General features: G+C 42.1%; 1 protein-coding gene across 1 annotated transcript in view; it reads left to right on the forward strand.

Annotated features, from left to right (window-relative positions):
* The first annotated feature begins 713 nt into the window (after positions 1-713).
* The window catches only part of LOC135552398 (oxysterol-binding protein-related protein 10-like), a 146,418-nt gene continuing 124,942 nt past the window's right edge, over positions 714-22,189 (forward strand). Inside the window, exon 1 of the mRNA XM_064983982.1 lies at positions 714-1,193. Coding sequence (XP_064840054.1) covers positions 928-1,193 — 266 coding nt within the window. The 5' untranslated portion in view covers positions 714-927. The remainder of the gene's footprint in view (positions 1,194-22,189) is intronic.

Genomic DNA, 22,189 nt, shown 5'->3' on the forward strand with positions numbered 1-22,189 from the left:
ATATCCTATTTATTGATCTACCCATCCAGTCCTAACTTTTTTTATAGCAGCTTTATCATTTGATTAAGAAATAAATGTTTGGTTGAATTGAGGTTACTATACCTAAAACCTCTAATTCCTTATGAGTAATTATTACAGCTTGCATATACTGTGGTTTTCTAGTAGAAGAGTGTGTAAAAGTGCAGTAGTCTTATTTGTTACGAATTGTGTGATGGAACTGCCACAAACTCCAGAGTAATAAGGTTGACATAGTAGTTTATCAAAATAATCAGACCAGATATTTTTATATATTAAACTTTGACTATATTTCACCACTTCACTTAAGCAACACGTTTTAAACTTCTACCACTACTACAAAAATACTTTCAAAGTGCTAAAGCATGTCACACATTTTTTCTTCATGGACAATTACCATCTAGTTCACCCCATTTGTCAGATCTGTCTGATACCCCTAATTTAGTGTACTTTAATTGGCCTACATCATGTGGATGAATACTACGTGAATGGGTTTTATAGCTGATTGGGATTACTCAAAAATATTTATATAATTCTGTTTGTTTTTTGGGGGTGGGGATTCGTACATTTGGGGGGTTTCTGTAGCTGTGTTCTTGGCTATGATGATGTGTAATAAGATTGGATTGTTATATCCGGGGGTTGGTCGAGTGAGTCAGGAGAGGGAGTGTCTGCACTGTGATTTCTCAACAACACGAAAACGTTAGAGCCACTGTGCTTCTATCGCCTCAGAAAGGGAACTACAGCAGTGCTCTTCATACAACTGCTGGGAATTATGCTTGGTTTCTTGGGCAGAGGGACGCTCAAATCACCAGCGAAACATGGATATTACATATTTTATGCTTTCGATTTAGGTCAGTAGACATACAATTTCCCACGATTTTCCTGCTCGACTCCGTTTATCGCGTCGTCAGTATGGAGAAGATGCTCAGCAGTCCGCATCCTGGGACAAATAAAACGAACTCTGCTTCACTGCCGTCAGACAAGGGGTATTCGGCGAGACAGATCGGACGAGCTGGTTCTCATAGCCCCGGCTCGGCTTCACTTGGGAGCGGGGCCGGTGGAGGAGTGAGTCGGGGAGGTTTTTTAGGAAACAGTATGAATTTTCAGCAAGCGTGTAAGCGTCAGTTAGAAGGAGTGTTGAGCAAATACACAAACTTAATTCAAGGATGGCAGAACAGGTAAGCAGAACTTTCAATCATGAGGTTCTTACCCACTGGGCAAAAACGAGTTGAATCAACGTTGGTTCCACGTTATTATTTTTTTGTATATATGTGATGACATTGAATTGACGTGAAACAAAGGGAATTTCGTTTTTTTTACCCAACTTTTAACCTAAATCCAATTACATGGTGATATTTTTTTGTCGATTTCAGTGCTAGAGGCTTCACTACAGACCCTGGTTCGATTCCAGGCTGTATCACAACCGGCCGTGATTGGGAGGGCCCATAGGGTGGTGCACAATTGGCCCAGCGTCATCCTGGTTAGGGTTTGGCCGGGGTAGGCCATCATTGTAAATAAGAATTTGTTCTTAACTGACTTGCCTTAGTTAAATAAAGGTTTTAATTTGATTCAAAAATGTTTGGTTTTTTTAATGGTGTGTTCCTTGGTGCTTGCTATTAGTTCTCTCTCCTTGCACTGCAAAAGTCAGTATTGTGTGGATTGATAATGTGTCACAACCGCTTTAAAGGCTACAGGTTGCAGCCCAGTTAGCCTACTTAAGTAGGTGGCAGGGATACCTGCCTAATGGATGGAGCGCTGGACTAGTAACCCAAAGGTTGGTCCTAGGCCGTCATTGTAAATAAGAATTTGTTCTTAACTGCCTAGTTAAATAAATAAAAAGTGAGCAGAGGGAACTGCTATTTAGATCCCAGCCATAGCCTATAAAATGGAAACGTTGTAATTTTGACAACTACAGAGCCTGTGCATATTGGATAACAATGCTCATGCATGATTTAGCATTTGTCGGCCTTCCCTTGTTACAGTATCTGTGCGCATCATCGATATCTCTAACGCACAGATACTGTCCCTACAACCTAGTCTATTTATTTAACCTGGTCTCGGAGCATTTTGTATTATTCTGGATGTAAGTCTGAGACAATTCATTTTAGTATGATATGTAAGGTTTGGTACCGATGGTTACTTCCCAGGTAACACAAACGTCTGGCCCACATCTGGCCTGATTCCGGCATACCAGATCTAAAACTGCTGGCCCGGGTCTGGCAGCCGGATCCGGCCCGAGTCCGAAATGAGTGACTGTACAGACTAGGCCTGAGTCATTTGGGCCAGATCTGGCAGCCTGAACTGAGCCAAAGCTGCCATTTTAGGGCCAGAATCAGCTCAGCAAGGGCCAAAATCCACTCAATTCTGATGTTATTCTATCTGCAGAGTTTACGTGACTGTGTTAGCCGTAGTTGGCTAGCTAGCAAGTAAGGGATAAGAACATTGCCAGCCTGCATAGTAATCAAACAAATAGAATGAACAACAAATCCGCTTCTCTAGCAATCTAACAGTTTTAACGAACAACCAGGTTTAGTGAAAGGATGAAATAGTATGAATTTACTTGTCAAAATCTCAATGAAAACATGTACATTTTACCAGTATATGTGTGCTTGTTTTCTTTGGCAACTGGTATAAGCGGGATAAACACCTCCGCTCTACATTATATGGAACTAATAAACACGGGTTGTACCAAGTTGTCCATTATTTCCAGATAATGTATAAAGCGTCAGTGTTCATCTCTTATATGCATGTCTCTCTGGGTCTATCTGCCCTTTCCTTGCTGTCCATCTGTAGCCTTGGATGTGAAAGTGTTTCTCCTGACAGCACCTTTTGAATAACAGGGGAAGAAAAGAGCAAAAGCAGTAGTTCCAACAATTAGTCAGATTTTGACACCACACAGAAATCCTATGGATAACAGTCCAGACCTCAAATGGGAAGCAAATCAACACAACACAGAAACCACAGAGGTTTTCACTTTCATCAAATCAAAATATATATGTGCCTGTTGTAGCGCCACCATGTGGTCAATCTGAATGTGCTTGCATATGTTGAGTCTTGACAGGGTTTGGTTATGTGTACCAAGAGTGGTTACAATACAAATATCTGTCTGATGTATATGCATTTGTGCCAGACCACACTGACATGAATGTTTATTGGTCAGTTGTTTGACATACTAGTCTGGAAAATATTGCTTTGAAAGCCCTTGGTGCCTAGATGCCATATATCAAGTTTCATCCAGATCGGCCCTGTGGTTCCGGAAGAGATGGCATTTTAAGTGTTTTTCAAAAAATTCCAAATGGCGGAAAATCCATCATGGCAGACCTTGTGGGTCCTTGAGGCAAATTTGTTCTTTGTGAGAAGAGGCACCTATGCACAGAATTTCAAGACTCTAGGTCAGGGATGGGCAACTGGTGGCCTGTGGGATTTGGTTATGTGTAAGGGTTGTGGTTTAGGACAAGGATATCCTAAGGATCCCAGATAGCACTGACCATAAACATATAGAAGCTATGGATGCAAGCTATGGATGCAAGGACTGGCCATCCGTTATATAAAAAACTATAGTTTTTAGGCTATACAGTGTTTGTTTTCAGTTAATCCTATGTTTGGTTCTGATGGGGAAGAACAGTTGACCTCAGCTCAACAAGCATTAACATATTTTCTTCGAGAAGCAATAGGTATACAGTGACTAGTGAAAGTCTACACACCCTTGAACAGTTTTCACATTTGAGATTGACTCTTTTACTGTCCAGCCACACCATCTCAGGCTCAGGGTGCCATCCTTCAGATTCACATTTTGAGTATTTGTTGCACGGTGGTGGAGACAGTCCATCAGAGAGGCTGAGGGTGGAGAGACAAACAAGAACACGTGTATTGTCAAGCAAATCACTTTACACAGGGTTCAAGTGAGGAATGGGATCAGCTGGGAACACTAATAATTCAACCAATAGAATATTTAATAATTGAACCAATAGAATGTTTAACATTATACTTATAGTTTTTTTATAGATTTATTTTTCAATGAAAGAAGACAGCAGCTGATTGACCCATTTTATTTAAAAAAAAATTATTTCACCTTTATTTAACCAGGTAGGCAAGTTGAGAACAAGTTCTCATTTACAATTGCGACCTGGCCAAGATAAAGCAAAGCAGTTCGACACATACAACGACACAGAGTTACACATGGACTAAAACAAACATACATTCAATAATACAGTATAAACAGTCTATATACGATGTGAGCAAATGAGGTGAGATAAGGGAGGTAAAGGCAAAAAAAGGCCATGGTGGCAAAGTAAATACAATATAGCAAGTAAAACACTAGAATGGTAGATTTGCAGTGGAATGTGCAAAGAAAAATAATGGGGTGCAAAGGAGCAACATAAATACAGTAGGGAAAGAGGTAGTTGTTTGGGCTAAATTATAGGTGGGCTATGTACAGGTACAGTAATCTGTGAGCTGCTCTGACAGTTGGTGCTTAAAGCTAGTGAGGGAGGTAAGTGTTTCCAGTTTCAGAGATTTTTGTAGTTCGTTCCAGTCATTGGCAGCAAAGAACTGGAAGGAGAGGCGGCCAAAGAAAGAATTGGTTTTGGGGGTGACCAGAGAGATATATACCTGCTGGAGCGCGTGCTATGTGCTACATGCTGGAGCGCATGCTACATGACTGTATAGGGTCAACCATTTTGTTGTTGTTGTAATTTTAAAGAAATTGAACCTTTTTAACTAGGGAAGTCAGTTAAGAACAAATACTTATTTACAATGACGGCCTACATCAGCCAAACCGGGACAGAGCTGGGTCAATTGTGCACCACCCTATGGGACTCTCAATCACGGCCAGGAGATACAGCCTGCTTTTGAACCAGGGTGTCTGTTGTGATGCCTCAAGCACTGAGATGCAGTGCCTTAGAACGCTGCGCCACTTGGGAAACCAAACCATGAATCGTTTTTCAAAACAATGTATTGTTTTGTGATTGACCACTACCTAGATCCAAATTATTCAAGTAGCTAACGTTACAAATAACCACTGGGACTATATAATAAATGTATGTATATGTGTGTTACTGTAATTCAGCGTTTAGCTGCCATAGTACACATGAAGCTAAATAAACCATTATCATCATTATGAACATAGACAAAGTTTATGTTCAGGTTCAGCAAAACTTTGGCATGCAACCTTGGGTTATGACAAAGAAACACTATGGCTAAGTAACACAGCTGGTGATACAATTCATAATTTACCTGGTTTAGATACGCAGTTTTATTTTCTTCTGGCATCTCAGAATGCGCAGACATAGCTACTGTCAAAGGTTCCATACAGAAAAAAAATGTTTGATGTCTCACATATAAGGTGTGCAAAAATAATAAATGTGACATTAAGCAGATGCTTTTATCCAAAGTGACAGTATATATGCATACATTTATTTTCTGTTCATGGCCCCGGGAATCGAACCCACAACATTTTGAGTGCCAGGATTTTTTCCATGGACTGTCATGGTCGTTATTTATTTATCTATTTTAATAGGCTATAGACTACATTTGTAACCGTTTAATAGGTTACTGCAATAATTCAACATGCATGGTTGTAGGCTGCATCACTCCTTCAGCATAGGTTGCAGATTATCAACTAGGCCTACATTTTCAGAAAATACAATTATTCTACGCCATAGGCTACAACAACAGTGCAATGAGGAATGTATTATTGTTAGGACACAATTATTGTCTAGGCTGTAAACTGCCGTGATGTAGGCTAATTTGAATAACCGCTCAAACGTCATTTTGTGTTTCATACCAAAATAAAGGTATTTTAAAATACAACCATTTAGATTAGTTATGGGTTTATTTTTGACAGGTCCAGACAATTACATTAGGCCACTCATATGGTGTATTTTGGCAGGATGTATCGGCGTTTACAGATAGGCCTACCATAGAAAAATAGGCTATAGCCTATGACCCTGAGATATGCTGTCGGTCGTGGATCATGTATCCCAAGTCGTCCTATAATTAAGATAATTATAATTAAGACAGGATTGGCCGAAGGACTGAAATTAACAGAATTAGTGAGTGGGGTTCCAAAAAAATCTGTAGTAAAATCAAATTCCTTTATAGCATAAATTCTTTAGGGTCCGGCTCCATCTAATAGCCTAATGGGACGAATTTTAGCTTGCAAATGACTGAGCAAATTCGAGGTGAAATTATTACATTAATTAGTTGTTTTATTCTTGCATCACCTGCCGAAAGAACCTCATGGCTCTACTTCTGAAAAGGTTAATCAGGCCAGATATGCTGAAGTGGACTTGGCCCGAGTACCATTAGCCGGAACCAAGCGTACAATTTTTCTGCTTGACTCAGGAAGTGCTCGGCCCGTATGAAGCCCCCTGAGTCCGAGTCGATGGCGAGTCCCCCAAGTCTAAAACGGATTAGGCCCCAAACCCACCTTGTTGACTGGGTTAAGGAAAAAACAAAAGTAATGTGATTGGTCGGGATGGATGGGTGGACACCCAAAGGTTGCGAGTTCGAATCTCATCAAGGACAACTTTAGCATTTTATCTAATTTGCAACTTTTCAACTACTTAGCATGTTAGCTAACCCTTCCCCTAGCCTTAACCATTTCAGCTAAACTTAATTCTAACCCTTAGCCTAGCTAACATTAGCGAGCTAGCTAGAAATCGTCACATATCATACGTTTTGAAAAATTGCATACAGCATATGTATACAGTCGTGGCCAAAAGTTATGTGAATGCAACAAATATTACTTTTCACAAAGTCTGCTGCCTCAGTTTGTATGATGGCAATTTGCATATACTCCAGAATGTTATGAAGAGTGATCAGATGAATTGCAATTCATTGCAAAGTCCCTCTTTGCCATGCACATTAACTGAATCCCCAAAAAAACATGTCCACTGCATTTCAGCCCTGCCACAAAAGGACCAGCTGACATCATGTCTGTGAGTCTCTCGTTAACACATGTGTGAGTGTTGATGAGGACAAGGCTGGAGATCACTCCGTCATGCTGATTGAGTTCGAATAACAGACTGGAAGATTCAAAAGGAGGGTGGCGCTTGGAATCCTTGTTCTTCCTCTGTCAACCATGGTTACCTAAAAGGAAACACGTGCCGTCATCATTGCTTTGCACAAAAAGGGCATCACAGGCAAGGATATTGCTGCCAGTAAGATTGCACCTAAATCAACCATTTATCGGATCATCAAGAACTTCAAGGAGAGCGGTTCAATTGTTGTGAAGAAGGCTTCAGGGCGCCCAAGAAAGTCCGGCAAGCGCCAGGACCGTCTCCTAAAGTTGTTTCAGCTGCAGGATCGGAGCACCACCAGTACAGAACTTGCTCAGGAATGGCAGCAGGCAGGTGTGAGTGCATCTGCACGCACAGTGAGGTGAAGACTTTTGGAGGATGGCTTGGTGTCAAGAAGGGCAGCAAAGAAGCCACTTATCTCCAGGAAAAACATCAAGGACAGACTAATATTCTGCAAAAGGAACAGGGATTGGACTGCTGAGGACTGGGGTAAAGTCATTTTCTCTGATGAATCCGCTTTCCGATTGTTTGGGGCATCCGGAAAAAAGTTTGTACGGAGAAGACAAAGGTGAGTGCTACCATCAGTCCTGTGTCATGCCAACAGTAAAGCATCCTGAGACCATTCATGTGTGGGGTTGCTTCTCAGCCAAGGGAGTGGGCTCAATCACAATTGTGCCTAAGAATACAGCAATGAATAAAGAATGGTACCAACACATCCTCTGAGAGCATCTTCTCCCAACCATCCAGGAACAGTTTGGTGACGAACAATGCCTTTTCCAGCATGATGGAGCACCTTGCCATAAGGCAAAAGTGATAACTAAGTGGCTTGGGGAACAAAACATCGATATTTTGGGTCCATGGCCAGGAAACTCCCCAGACCTTAATTAATCCCATTGAAAACTTGTGATCAATCCTCAAGAGGCGGGTGGACAATCAAAAACCCACAACTCCAAGCATTGATTATGCAAGAATGGGCTGCCATCAGTCAGGATGTGGCCCAAAAGTTAATTGATAGCATGCCAGGGCAGATTGCAGAAGTCTTGAAAAAAAGGGTCAACACTGCAAATATTGACTCTTTGCATCAACTTCATGTAATTGTCAATAAAAGCCTTTGATACCTATGAAATGCTTGTAATTATACTTCAGTATTCCACAGTAACATCTGACAAAAAATATCTAAAGACACTGAGGCAGCAGACTTTGTGAAGATGTATATTTGTGTCATTCTCAAAACCTTTGGCCATGACTTCATTTAGCAAATTCAAATAATTATGTATTATATGTAATACATGTTTTTTTATGGTAACATCATAGTAAATGGAGTGTCTTGGATTTACGTACAGAATAATATGAAATTATCTGAGACCGGGTTGATTTATTTCCCTTGAGGTCAGTGGCTTATTTGAAAACCACTGAACACTTGTCAGAATTGTGAAATTATGCGTGTGAAAGTTTAGACAGTGACCGATCATGAGGAAACTGGATGTATGGCAGGTTGTTTTGAAGGGCTCCTCAAACTGAGTTTATTTCTTTTGGACAGAGAACTTGAGGAAAGAGAGAGTTTATGGTAAAGTACCTAGTTGGCCACTTAAACACTTCTTGCTACAATTGTTGAATTGCATGTTAGCTATGTGTGCCTTTTTAAAACTGGAACAGTTGAGGCAAATTCACAAAAAATGACAAATGGACCGTTTTTAAATTTCCTGTGGGAGTTTACACACCCAGGAAAAAGCTGGTATTATTCATGGTGAAACGTCACTGTATCTATATAGGACTGCAGAGATGAGCTAAAGGAAGGTAGTGTGCTAGAGCATATATCCGTTCTACTTAGACCCCTTTCTGTGTTTGCAAACATTGCCGCAATAGGACGATTTAAATGTTGGTGGCAGAACGAGGGAGAGTTCTAATAGAATGCCAGCAAAAAAAGCCTAATTTATGTTGCTTATAAGTGCATTTCACATTACTTTTGGAATATAATTGGATTTTAAGGCTCATATGAATGTCCTGCTTAATATGTTTATGTCATCATCGCAAATCGACTGCATTATACTTTAAAAAACAAATGGCTCTTTGGCAACCTTTCCTACAGCCTATATCAATGAGCGTTAGCATTCTAGCTACAACTGCTACATCCAAAATAGATATTTTGCAAAGATCCCAACCAGATAAACTCAGCAAAAGAAAATAAATCTCCCTTTTCTGGACCCTGTCTTTCAAAGATAATTTGTAAAAATCCAGACAGCTACGGAGAGACCACGTGTAGCAACACCTGCACAGGATCGGTACAGCCGAACATCACACCTGCGGGACAGGTACAGGATGGCAACAACTGCCTGAGTTACACCAGGAACGCACATCAGTGCTCAGACAGTCCGCAATAGGCTGAGAGGCTGGACTGAGGGCTTGTAGACCTGTTGTAAGGCAGATCCTCACCAGACATCACCGGCAACAACGTCGCCTATGGGCACAAACTAGAGGTCGACCGATTAATCGGAATGGCTGATTAATTAGGGCCGATTTCAAGTTTTCATAACAATCGGAAATCGGTATTTTTGGGCGCCGATTTGCCTTTTTTTATACCTTTATTTAACTAGACAAGTCAGTTAAGAACACATTATTATTTTCAATGATGGCCTAGGAACGGTGGTTTAACTGCCTTGTTAAGGGGTAGAACGACAGATTTTCACCTTGTCAGCTCGGGGGACCCAATCTTGCAACCTTACAGTTAACGAGTCCAACGCAATAACGACCTGCCTCTCTCTTGTTGCACTCCACAAGGAGACTGCCTGTTATGCGAATGCAGTAAGCCAAGGTAAGTTGCGAGGTAGTATTAAACTTACCTTTATAAAAAAACAATCAATCATAATCACTAGTTAACTACACATGGTTGATGATATTACTAGATATTATCTGGCGTGTCCTGCGTTGCATATAATCTGCCTGAGCATACAAGTATCTGACTGAGTGGTGGTAGGCAGAAGCAGGCGCGTAAACATTCATTCAAACAGCACTTGCGTGCGTTTTGACAGCAGCTCTTCGTTGTGCGTCAAGCATTGCGCTGTTTATGACTTCAAGCTTATCAACTCCCGAGATGAGGCTCGTGTAACCAAGTGAAATTGCTAGCTAGTTAGCGCGCGCTAATTGTCGTTGTGTTGCTGGTTCGAGCCCAGGGAGGAGCGAGGAGAGTGACAGAAGCTATACTGTTACACTGGCAATACTAAAGTGCCTATAAAAACATCCAATAGTCAAAGGTTAATGAAATACAAATGGTATAGAGGGAAATAGTCCTATAATAACTACAACCTAAAACTTCTTACCTGGGAATATTGAAGACTCATGTTAAAAGGAACCACCAGCTTTCATATGTTCTCATGTTCTGAGCAAGGAACTGAAACGTTAGCTTTCTTACATAGCACATACTGCACTTTTACTTTCTTCTCCAACACTTTGTTTTTGCATTATTTGAACCAAATTGAACATGTTTCATTATTTACTTGAGGCTAAATTGATTTTATTGATGTATTATATTAAGTTAAAATAAGTGTTCATTCAGTATTGTTGTAATTGTCATTATTACAAATACATTTTTAAAAATCGGCCAATTTTTAATCGGTATCGACTTTTTTTGGTCCTCCAATAATCGGTATCGGCGTTGAAACATCATAATCGGTCGACCTCTAGCACAAACCCACTTTCGCTGGACCAGACGGGACTGGCAAAAAGTGCTCTTTACTGATGAGTCACGGTTCTGTCTCACCAGTGGGATGATGGTCGGATTCGCATTTATCGTCAAAGGAATGAGCGTTACACCGAGGCCTGTACTCTGGAGCGGGATCGATTTGGAGGTGGGTCCGTCATGGTCTGGAGCGGTGTGTCACAGCATCATCGGATTGAGCAATCTTAATGCTGTGCGTTACAGGGAAGACATCCTCCTCCTCCGCAAGAACTGGCAAATCTAGTGCAGTCCATGAGGAGGAGATGCACTGTAGTACTTAATGCAGCTGGTGGCCACACCAGATACTGACTGTTAATTTTGATTTTGACCCCCCTTTGTTCAGGGACACATTATTCCATTTATGTTAGTCACATGTCTGTGGAACTTGTTCAGTTTGTCTCAGTTGTTGAATCTTGTTGTGTTCATACAAATATTTACACTTTAAGTTTGCTGAAAATAAACGCAGTTGACAGTGCGAGGACATTTCTTTTTTTGCTGAGTTTATAAGCTTGGCGACTGTTCAAGCAAGAATCCAAACGTCATTTTTAAGCCTATAGCACAAAGATTTTGTTTAGAAGTGATACAGTGTATGATGACTGCCAGGTACCTGGTTATTGATTCAAAACCAAAAGTGTTTTTCGAAGGAGATGTGACCTTTCTCACCACAACCTGAGTGAATGCATATACACAAACGCTCTACCTCTTTTCAAAAGGTTAGCTTGTAGTATACTTCAAGCAGATGTATGGTTGACAAATATGTCTGTGTAAAACTCCACAAGGAGTTGGGTTTCGAGATGGTTCTTCCACAAGAACAAAATACTTCTGTATTTCAAAAATGACTTTTTATGTATTGGAGGCAAATTTGGTTATTTGGAGTTCAAGGTAACTGTTCCATATTCAATTTAAAAAGGGATTTAAGGGGCCTCCCGAGTGACGCAGCAGTCTAATGCACTGCATCTCAGTGCCAGAGGCGTGACTAAACACCCAGGTTCAATCCCGGGCTCTACCACAACAAGCCGTGGCCGGGAGTCCGATAGGACATCTGGGTTTAGGGAGTGTTTGGCCGGAGGGGATTCACTTGGCTCATCACCCCCTCAGTCACCAGCTGAACAGCATTTCCATTGGTGCGGCTGGCTTCCGGAGGGTCATGTTTCGGAGGACGCATGACTCCACAGCCCGTTGGGAGTGATGAGACAAGATCCGAGGAAACATGGAAACAAGACGGCTAAGCTACACTGAGCACCGGCTGAAGTTAATATGAAATCGCATTCCAAATCTCAGATTCACATTTTGGTCATTCAGCAGACACTCTTATCCAGAGCGACTTACAGTAGTAGTAAGTGTGTACTTTCATGCTTTTTGTTGTTGTACTGGTCCCCCATGGGAATCAAACTCCACAACCCTGGCGTTGCAAGCGCCAGAGTCAGGACCATTCACTGGAGCATGTTGTTTTCTTCTGTCAAAGTAAAATAATGCTAGCCTATTGAAACTACCTGAATCATCGCAGTAGTGTGCCTACCTGCCTGCTACTTGAAAATAATGAGAGCAACCAAGTTGAAAGCTTTTCCTGGGGTTACTGTACTATTATGTTATGTTGTGTGCCACTTTTCAATGCTTTTCTGCTAGTATAGCCCACTTCTTCTTGACATTTGATGTGTCAATGGACCAAGTAAAGCCTACTGTACCAGTACATGTAACACTGTCTATAAGCTGGAAAAGCCAACAATATATTTTCCCTTCACCACAGATCTCATGGCCTTAAATTGCAGTTCTAACATAGTTCTAACATTGGACATAGTTTGTGTGACATTTGGGTTCACGTACAGGATTTCCAGACGTACTTTCAGTCGAGACTGATTTTCATCTAGCGGCCAAGAATGGCACATTTTCACAAATTTGGGAAGCTGAAAAATGAATGTCAGAAAGTATGCCCTAGCCAGAAAATGTCCTTTTGACATGTTTTCCACCAGCAAGTCGTATTTTGTCATGCACAATAGATGTGATAGTTTGGAAAATCCTCCCATGCCTAAGAGTTCAAAAATGGCAAGGAATGCACAAGAGGCAGTCTGTCAGTGGGAGACTGTGTTGTTGTAATTACTAGTTCTGCCACTCACATCCCTGTGTCTAAGAGCATAAACATTGTAGGCTATGTACAGTATATACCTGGCTATGCTGTGTTCTTGTGAGCATCTCTGAGACCTGGTCTGTGCCAAGTTTGCACTGTGTTTGGGTGATCATGTCAATGTCCATTGCTATATTGTAGGTGTGTGAATGTGCACGAGTATTGTACTGAATGCTTAGTTTTCATGTTTGTCTCACACGTATGCACATATTTGGGTGTCTAAATCCTCCAATTGTGCACCACACCATCACCCTGAGAGAGGGCCTGCATGTGCTTTAGGATGAATGCGTTGCCCCTCTATTACGGCTCCCCAGTCTATAAGGTCCCAATGCTCAGAGTGCAGCTTTCAGAGAAACTGGGCTGTTATACACACAGACACTGTGAAATTACCTTCCACGTCACATGCCCCTCATTACTTGCACGATTAATGTATCCCAAGGCCTCTGGGTCAAACCTAATGCAAAGACTCCGGGAGGTACCATTGCCAATTTCCAAGCCAGCCAAGACGTTTCTGATACTGCCATTGGGTCCAATTGGGAAGCTGGATAGTTGTAACATTCGGGGGGCCATCTACTAAAGGTGCAGTTATCAAATGTATACTGTGGGCTGGAAGCTAAGCTGTTGAGTCTGACTTAAGTATGCTCTTTGTATTGTGTGGTAAGCCAAGCTTTTTCAGAGTTACTGTTTTACCACAACTCAAAATGTTTTCTTCTTTGAACTTGAACGAGTCCTCAGTGTGCCGGAGCTCAAGGCTGGTTTCCATGGGGATGGTACAGAGCTGAGGAGAAACCATTTAAAAACAACTGGATGAACAAATGTTTTCCGTTGCATAAGATGCTGCACTTTTAATTTTAACTCTGTTTTCATATGCTTCACATTCTTATTTCAAATACAGTGCATTCGGAAAGTATTCAGACCCATATTTTGTTACGTTACAGCCTTATTCTAAAATTGATTATAAATTGTTTTCCCCTATCAATCTACACACGATACCCCATAATGACAAAGAAAAAACAGGTATTTTGAAATGTTTGAAAATGTATAAAGAAAATATCACATTTACATAAGTATTCAGACCCTTTACTCAGTACTTTGTTGAAGCACCAGTGATTACAGTCTTCTTGGGTATGATGCTACAAGTTTGGCACATCTGTATTTGGGGAGTTTCTCCCATTTTCTTCTCTGCAGATCCTCTCAAGCTCTGTCAGGTTGGATGGAGAGTGCCGCTGTACAGCTATTTTCAGGTCTCTCCAGAGATATTCGTTCAGGTTCAAGCCCGGCCTCTGGCTGGGCCACTCAAGGACATTCAGAGACTTGTCCCAAAGCCACTCCTGCATTTTCTTGGCTGTGTGCTTATGGTTGCTGTCCCGTCGGAAGGTGAACCTTTGTCCCAGTCTGAGGTCCTGAGTGCTCTAGAGCAGGTTTTCATCAAGGATCTCTCTGTATTTTGCTCTGTTCATCTTGGTTAGCAGATGTTAATGCATGTGTAGCGAAATGCTTGTGCTTCTAGTTCCGACTGCAGTAAAATCTAACAAGTCATCTTACAATTCCACAACAACTACCTAATACACACAAATCTAAAGGGGTGAATGAGAATATGTACATATAAATATATGGATGAGCGATGGCCAAGCAAAGGTGCACTAGATGGTATAAAATACAGTATATACATATGATATGAATAATGTAAGATATGTAAAGTGGCATTGTTTAAAGTGACTCGTGATCCATTTATTAAAGTGGCCAGTGAGTGGGTCTCAATGTGGGCAGCAGCCTCTAAGTTAGTGATTGCTGTTTAGCAGTCTGATGGCCTTGAGATAGAAGCTGTTTTTCAGTCTCCCGGTCCCAGCTTTAATGCACCTGTCCTGACCTCGCCTTCTGGATAGTAGCGTTTTGAACAGGCAGTGGCTCAGGTGGTTGTTGTCCTTGACAATCTTTTTGGCCTTCCTGTGACAACGGGTGCTGTAGGTGTCATGTAGGGCAGGTAGTGATGCATTGTGCAGACCGCACCACCTTCTGGAGAGCCTTGCTGTTGAGGGTGGGGCATTTGCCGTACAGGATGCTCTCGATTGTGCATCTGTAAAAGTTGGTCAGGATTTTGGGCGACAAGCCAAATTTCTTCAACCTTCTGAGGTTGAAGAGGTGCTGTTGCTGCTCCTTCACCACACTGTCTGTGTGGGTGGACCATTTCAGTTTGTCAGTGATGTGTACGCAGAGGAACTTAACTTTCCACCTTCTCCACTGCTGTCGCATTGATGTGGATAGAGGGGTGCACCCTCTGCTGTTTCCTGAAGTCCACGATCATCTCCTTTTTGTTTTGTTGACGTTGAGTGAGAGGTTATTTTCCTGACACCACACTCCAAGTGCCCTCAGCTCCTCGCTGTAGGTTGTCTCGTCGTTGTTGGTAATCAAGCCCACTACTGTTGTGTCGTCTGCAAACTTGATGATTTGAGTTGGATGCGTACATGGCCACACAGTCATGTGCCTTTTTACTGAAGAGTGGCTTCCGTCTGGCCACTCTACCATAAAGGCCTGATTGGTGGAGTGCTGCAGAGATGGTTGTTCTTCTGGAAGGTACTCCCATTTCCACAGAGAAGCTCTGGAGCTCTTTCAGAGCGACCATCGAGTTCTTGGTCACCTCCCTCACCAAGGCCCTTCTCCCCCGATTGCTCATTTTGGCCGTGCGGCCAGCTCTAGGAAGAGTCTTGGCGGTTCCAAACTACTTCCATTTAAGAATGATGGAGGCCACTATGTTCTTGGGGACCTTCGATGCTGCAGAAATGTTTTGGTACCCTTCCCCAGATTTGTGTGTAGATTGATGATGTTTATTTATTTGAGTACACTTATGTTGGGCGATTTTAGGCCTGGCTCGCAGTCTGCATACCAATTCATCCCAAAAATGTTGGGGTAGAGGTCAGGGCTCTGTGCAAGCCAGTCAAGTTCTTCCACACCAATCTCGACAAACCATTTCTGTATGGACCTCGCTTTGTGCACGTGGGGATTGTCATGCTGAAACAGAAAAGTGCCTTCCCCTACCCAAAGTGTTGCCACAAAATTGGAAGCACAGAATTGTCTAGAATGCTCTAGCGTTAAGATTTCCGTTACCTAGATCTAAGGGGCTGAGTCAAAACCATGAAAAACATCCCCAGACCATTATTACGTTACAGTTGGCACTATGCATTGGGGAAAGTAGCATTTTCCTAGCATCCACCGAACCCGGATTCGTCTGTCAGTTTGGCATTGTGCATGGTGGACTTAGGCTTGTGTGCGGCTGCTCGGCCATGAAAACCCATTTCAGGAAGCTCCCGATGAATGGTTCTTGTGGTGACGTTGCTTCCAGAGGCAGTTTGGAACTCGGTAGTGAATGTTGCAACTGAGGACAGACAATTTTTACCCGCTTCAGCACTCGGTGGTCCCGTTCTGTGAGCTTGTGTGGCCTACCATTTCGCGGCTGAGCCGTTCTTGCACCTATATGTTTCCACTTCACAATAACAGCACTTACAGATGACCTGGGCAGCTCTAGCAGAGCATAAATTTGATGAACTGACTTGTTGGAAAGGTGGCATCCTATTCTACTGCCAATGTTTGTCTATGGAGATGGCTGTGTGCTTGATTTTATACACCTGTCAGCAATGGGTATTGCTGAAATAGCCGAATCCATTTATTTGAAGGGGTGTCCATACTTTTGTATATACAGTACCAGTCAAAAGTTTGGACACATTGTCATTCAAGGGTTTTTCTTTATTTTTGACTGTTTTCTACATTGTAGAATAATAGTGAAGACATCACAACTATGAAGTCATACATATGGAATCATGTAGTAACCATAAAATGGTATTTTAGATTCTTCAAAGTAGCCACCCTTTGCCTTGATGTCAGCTTTGCACACTCTTGGCATTCTCTCAACCAGCTTCATGAGGTATTCACCTGGAATGCATTTCAGTTAACAGATGTGCCTAGTGGAATCTCTTTCCTTCTTTAATGCGTTTGAGCCAATCAGTTGTGTTGTGACAAGGTAGGGGGTGGTATACAGAAGATGGACCTATTTGGTAAAAGACCAAGTCCATATTATGGCAAGAACAGCTCAAATAAGGAAAGACAAACAGTAGTCCATTACTTTGACTGATCTTCATGTCTTAGTATGTAAAATGTTAAGTTTGAAAGTTTCTTCAAGTGCAGTCACAAAAACCATCAAGCGCTATGATGAAACTGGCTCTCATTAGGAGGCCACAGGAAAGGAAGACTCAGAGTTACCTTTGCTGCAGGGGATAAGTTCATTAAAGTTACCAGCCTCAGAAAGTGTATCCCAATGAAATACTTCAGAGTTCAAGTAACAGACATCTCAACATCAACTGTTCAGAGGAGACTGCGTGTATCAGGCCTTCCTAGTTGAATTGCTGCAAAGAAACCACTACTTAAGGACATTAATAAGCAGAAGAGACTTGCTTGGGCCAAGAAGCACGAGCAATGGAAATTAGACTGGTGGAAATCTGTCCTTTGGTCTGAGGATTCCAAATGTTTGATTTTTGGTTTCAACCGCCGTGTCTTTGTGAGACGCGGAGTAGTTGAACGGATGATCTCTGCATGTGTGGTTCCCACCGTGAAGGATGGAGGTGTGATGGTGCTTTGCTGGTGACACTGTCAGTGATTTATTTAGAATTCAAGGCACACTAAACCAGCATGGCTACCTTAGCATTCTGCAGCGATATGCCAGTCCCACTAAGCGCAAACCAAATGGGATATAATTTTGTTTTTCAACTCGACAATGACCCAACACACCTCCAGGCTGTGGAAGTGCTATTTTACCAAGAAGGAGAGTGATGGAGTGCTGCATCAGATGACCTGGCCTCCACAATCACCCCACCACAACCCAATTGAGATGGTTCGTGATGAGTTGGATCCCAGAGTGAAGGAAAAGCAGCCAACAAGTGCTCAGCATATGTGGGAACTCCTTCAAGACTGTTGGAAAAGCATTCCTCATGAAGCTGATTGAAAAAATGCCAAGAGTGTGAAAAGCTGTCAAGGCAAAGGGTGGTTACTTTAAAGAATCTGAAATATAAAATATAATTTTAATTTTATTGAGAATTCTATATATTTTTACTACATTATTCCATGTCTTATTTCATAGTTTGTCTTCACTATTATTCTACAAAGTAAAAATAAAATGAAACCCTTGACTGAGTAGGTGTCTAAACCTTTTTGACTAGCACTGTATAGGGTATTAAGATGGTATGAGATGTAAGCTCCAATGGGTATTTGGCAACCTTGTAAATAACAGTGTAATAAAAGTTATAAAGCTGCTCTCAGTTATGTTAGGCTATACAGTCTGCCAGCTGTTTGTGTTAGTCTCCCCTCATGTTGTCTATCCTCCGGTATCCCCATCCATCAGTTTCCTCTGTTTGTGTTAGTCTCCCCTCATGTTGTCTATCCTCCGGTATCCCCATCCATCAGTTTCCTCATGCTGTTTGCGTATTCATGCAAGAGCTCTGGAGGAGACCCAGAATGTGCTGATATGCATTTCCTTTTAGCAAAGTCAATGTTAATACCGTTAGGAAATGCCTGGCTGTCTGTGTATGTGAAAGAATGTGCAACAGTAAGCACTTTTGAGTGTATTATCATGGTGGAGAAGAATTAGTTTAATTCCAGTAGTATTCCCTATTGAAATGCTATTTTGGCAGTGCTGGGTGTAGTACCACTGCTCACCACTATGATTGAACAATACCTGACGACTCAAACTGATCTGACGACTCATCTCTAACTAATCAGAGTATTGCTGCTTTGAATTACCCATGTATGTTCTGGCTCTGGGCCAACCCATCAGGTTCTGGTTCCAATCAGAATGGTTAGAAATGGTTTCCTTCTAGATATCTTTGAGAAGGTACTCAGATCCAGACCGAAAAAACTAACGTCCATGGGCCTAGCGTTTGGCCGAAGCAAGGTGTTTGGGTAGCCAGGCAAGATTGCACCCACCTCGACTTTGGTGTTCCGCTTCTTCCGCCCCCATAGTGTGGTGCTATGACTGATAGTCTTGAGTTGGAACTTTTGGACATCAGGCCCTCAGGAGAATGGAGCTCAATTGAAAATATCTGTTTCATTGGGTTATCAATCATTGTTCAACATAGGTCGTTTAGCAGTTCTATCCAGTGTGGGTACTTTGTGCCTCCTGGTAATTGGTGTCCGTAGTAGGATGTCCCTTTGGGCTATTGGAGTTGAACCAGGAGTCGTGTGAGAGTGGCGTCTCGGAAGTATGAGGATAGTTTTCCCATGCTTTGTTACAGTTTCTAGTGTGCTACTTAGCCATGAATTTGATTTCACCTGGGAACAGTGTGCTGCAGTGTTGTCATGGTATTGTACTGAAACAACTGGCTGTTTAGTAAGGAGTAAGGTTACACTATCCATCACTTTTAACACCATTACCATTTGTTTTCCACTGACAGGGCCAGGACTATATCTGGGGTCAATTATAAATCCTGATCTTTGCTGACTGTGTCAAGGTTGAAATACTGACCCAGGCACAAAGATCCACGTTGCACACATTAATCACATTCTCTTGTGATGGAGCGGGAGGTTGTGGGTGTGGGATCCATTTCCAGATGGCACTACACTTTATGGAATTTCTGAGGATTAATGGGAAAATGGCTAATGTGAAGGACCCAGCTATCATTGCATACATTTAGAGTCCGATGCACTGCATGCATTCAAGTTAAGGTAATGCATATTTGTGGACTGTTAAGGTCTCGTAAAGTTGACAATTTTATCACCAGCTTAAGTCAGAACAACATTCCCTTTTGGGAAGCATGCAATGTGCACGCACACGAAATGTATTGAACACCAGAGATTTAGTTCAAGCTGTCTTGAGTATTAATGCAAAGGGGCCGGTGAAATATGACCATTATCACGGATACATCTTCTGCTGCAAGATACAAATTGCCCTAATGAAACAACGAATGAATAGATTAAAATAGGCTGGTATGCTAAATGAGCCTCTAGAACAAAGCAACAAGCTCCAAGACCAGCTGATGCAAGCTTGGAATCCAGTAAAATTAATTACATTTGCCAAAATGAGAGAGCTAAGTACTCGTGCCTATACAGAAATAAATTAAATCATTCAAAATACTACACCAGAGAGCATGATTTGGCCACCGAGGATAATTAACTTTTTTTTTTTAAATGAGCTGTATGTTTTGTTTTAAGCATGCAGTTCGAGAAATGCGCATGGCAAATAGCTTATAGATGTATAAAATCTTCCCTCATGTGGCACTTTGGGGTGGGCCCACCTGTCTCAATCAATGAAAGAAATGGACAAGATGGTGGTGAACACATTGTTTGATTGCTTCATTGAGCAAAAATTGATTTATTTTAATACAAGTAAAAAAAAAATTCAAACAAACTACCTGCAACTGGACAGAGACATTTTAGAACATCCATGTTTGACCCGAAATCAAGAACGAGGATAGTATCGGCAGGTTAAGGTTGGCCAAATTCTCTGTCCTATGCCAAACATAGCCAGCCAATCTGACCCTCTTGCTTACAGCTGCAATAGGGTTGGACAGCATTCCTATGTCGATTAAGACACCACAGAACCGGTGCGAGATATGACTCGGAAAACATACCTCAATCCAGGGTTGAGAAATGCGTAGTACTCCAAATTGTCCATTTATCCCAACTGTTACACCTAGTGCTGCTTGTAAGCAAGCGGGTCGGATCTGTTGGCTATGCCAAACAGTACCTATCCTGTAACGGCTAGCCAGTTACATGGCATTAGCCATATGCAAGCTAAGTTACTGCTAGTTAAAGCTAACAACATGTCTTCATCAAGTAAGGATAGCCTATCAAAAATGAACAAATACTCCTCCAACACATATAAATGTACAGCAGACCTACCTTACAACATTACAACAAACCATGTTTCATTTGAATAAATATCATGCAAATCATTAGGCTACATGGGGTATAAGAAAATTGCCATTGAAAATGTGGGTATAATTCACCGGGAAGTTAAGATGAGCTGTTTGATATGGAAGCCCATTCCCGCCACCCAAGAATAAAATGCATATATTCATAAAGTATTCAGAACCATTGACTTTTTCCACATTTTGTTATGTTACAGCCTTATTCTAAAATGGATTTAAATGAAAGTTTTTCCGCCAATCTACACACACAATACCCCAAAACGACAAAACGAAAACAGGTTTTTAGACATTTTGGCCAATTTATTAACTAAACAGAACTACCGTTACACAAGTATTCAGACCATTTGCTATGAGACTCAAAATTGAGCTCAGACGCATCCTGTTTCCATTGATCATCCTTGACGTTTCTACAACCTGATTGGAGTCTAGCTGTGGTAAATTCGATTGATTGGGCATGATTTGAAAAGGCACACACCTGTCTATATAAGGTCCCACAGTTGACAGTGCATGTCAGAGCAAAAACCAAGCCATGAGGTCGAAGTAATTCTTCGTAGAGCTCCGGGACGACAGGATTGTTTTGAGGCACAGATCTGGGGAAGGGTACCAAAACATTTCTGTAACATTGAAGGTCCCCAAGAACACCGTGACCTCGATCATTCTTAAATGGAAGAAGTTTGGAACCACCAAGACTATTTCTAGAGCTGGCCACCCGGCCAAAGTGAGCAATCGGGGGAGAAGGGCCTTGGTCAGGGAGGTGACCAAGAACCTGATGGTCACTCTGACAGAGCTCTAGAGTTCCTCTGTGGAGATGGGAGAGCCTTCCAGAAGGACAACCATCTCTGCAGCACTCAACCAATCAGGCCTTTATGGTAGAGTGGCCAGACGGAAGCCACTCCTCAGTAAAAGGCACATGACCGCCCTCTTGGAGTTTGCCAAAAGGCACCTAAAGACCCTGACAAAGAGAAACAAGATTCTCTGGTCTGATGAAACCAAGATTGAACTCTTTGGCCAAGCGTCACGTCTGGAGGAAACGGGCACCATCCATACAGTGAAGCATGGTGGTGGCAGCATCATGCTGTGAGGACGTTTTTCAGCAGCAGGGACTGAGAGACTAGTCAGGATTGAGGGAAAGCTGAACGGAGCAAAGTACAGAGATCCTTGATGAAAACCTGCTCCACCAGTCAGATCCTGAGCGCTCTGAAGGTTCATCTTCCAACAGGACGACGACCCTAAGCACACAGCCAACACAACACAGGAGTGGCTTCAGGACAAGTCTCTGAATGTCCTTGAGTGGCCCAGCCAGAGCCTGGACTTGAACCTGATCAGACATCTCTGGAGAGAACTGAAAATAGCTGTGCAGTGACTCTTCCATCTAACCTGACAGAACTTGAGAGGATCTGCA

The sequence above is a fragment of the Oncorhynchus masou genome, chromosome 13, assembly GCF_036934945.1.
Source record: "Oncorhynchus masou masou isolate Uvic2021 chromosome 13, UVic_Omas_1.1, whole genome shotgun sequence".
Classification (NCBI taxonomy): domain Eukaryota; kingdom Metazoa; phylum Chordata; class Actinopteri; order Salmoniformes; family Salmonidae; genus Oncorhynchus; species Oncorhynchus masou.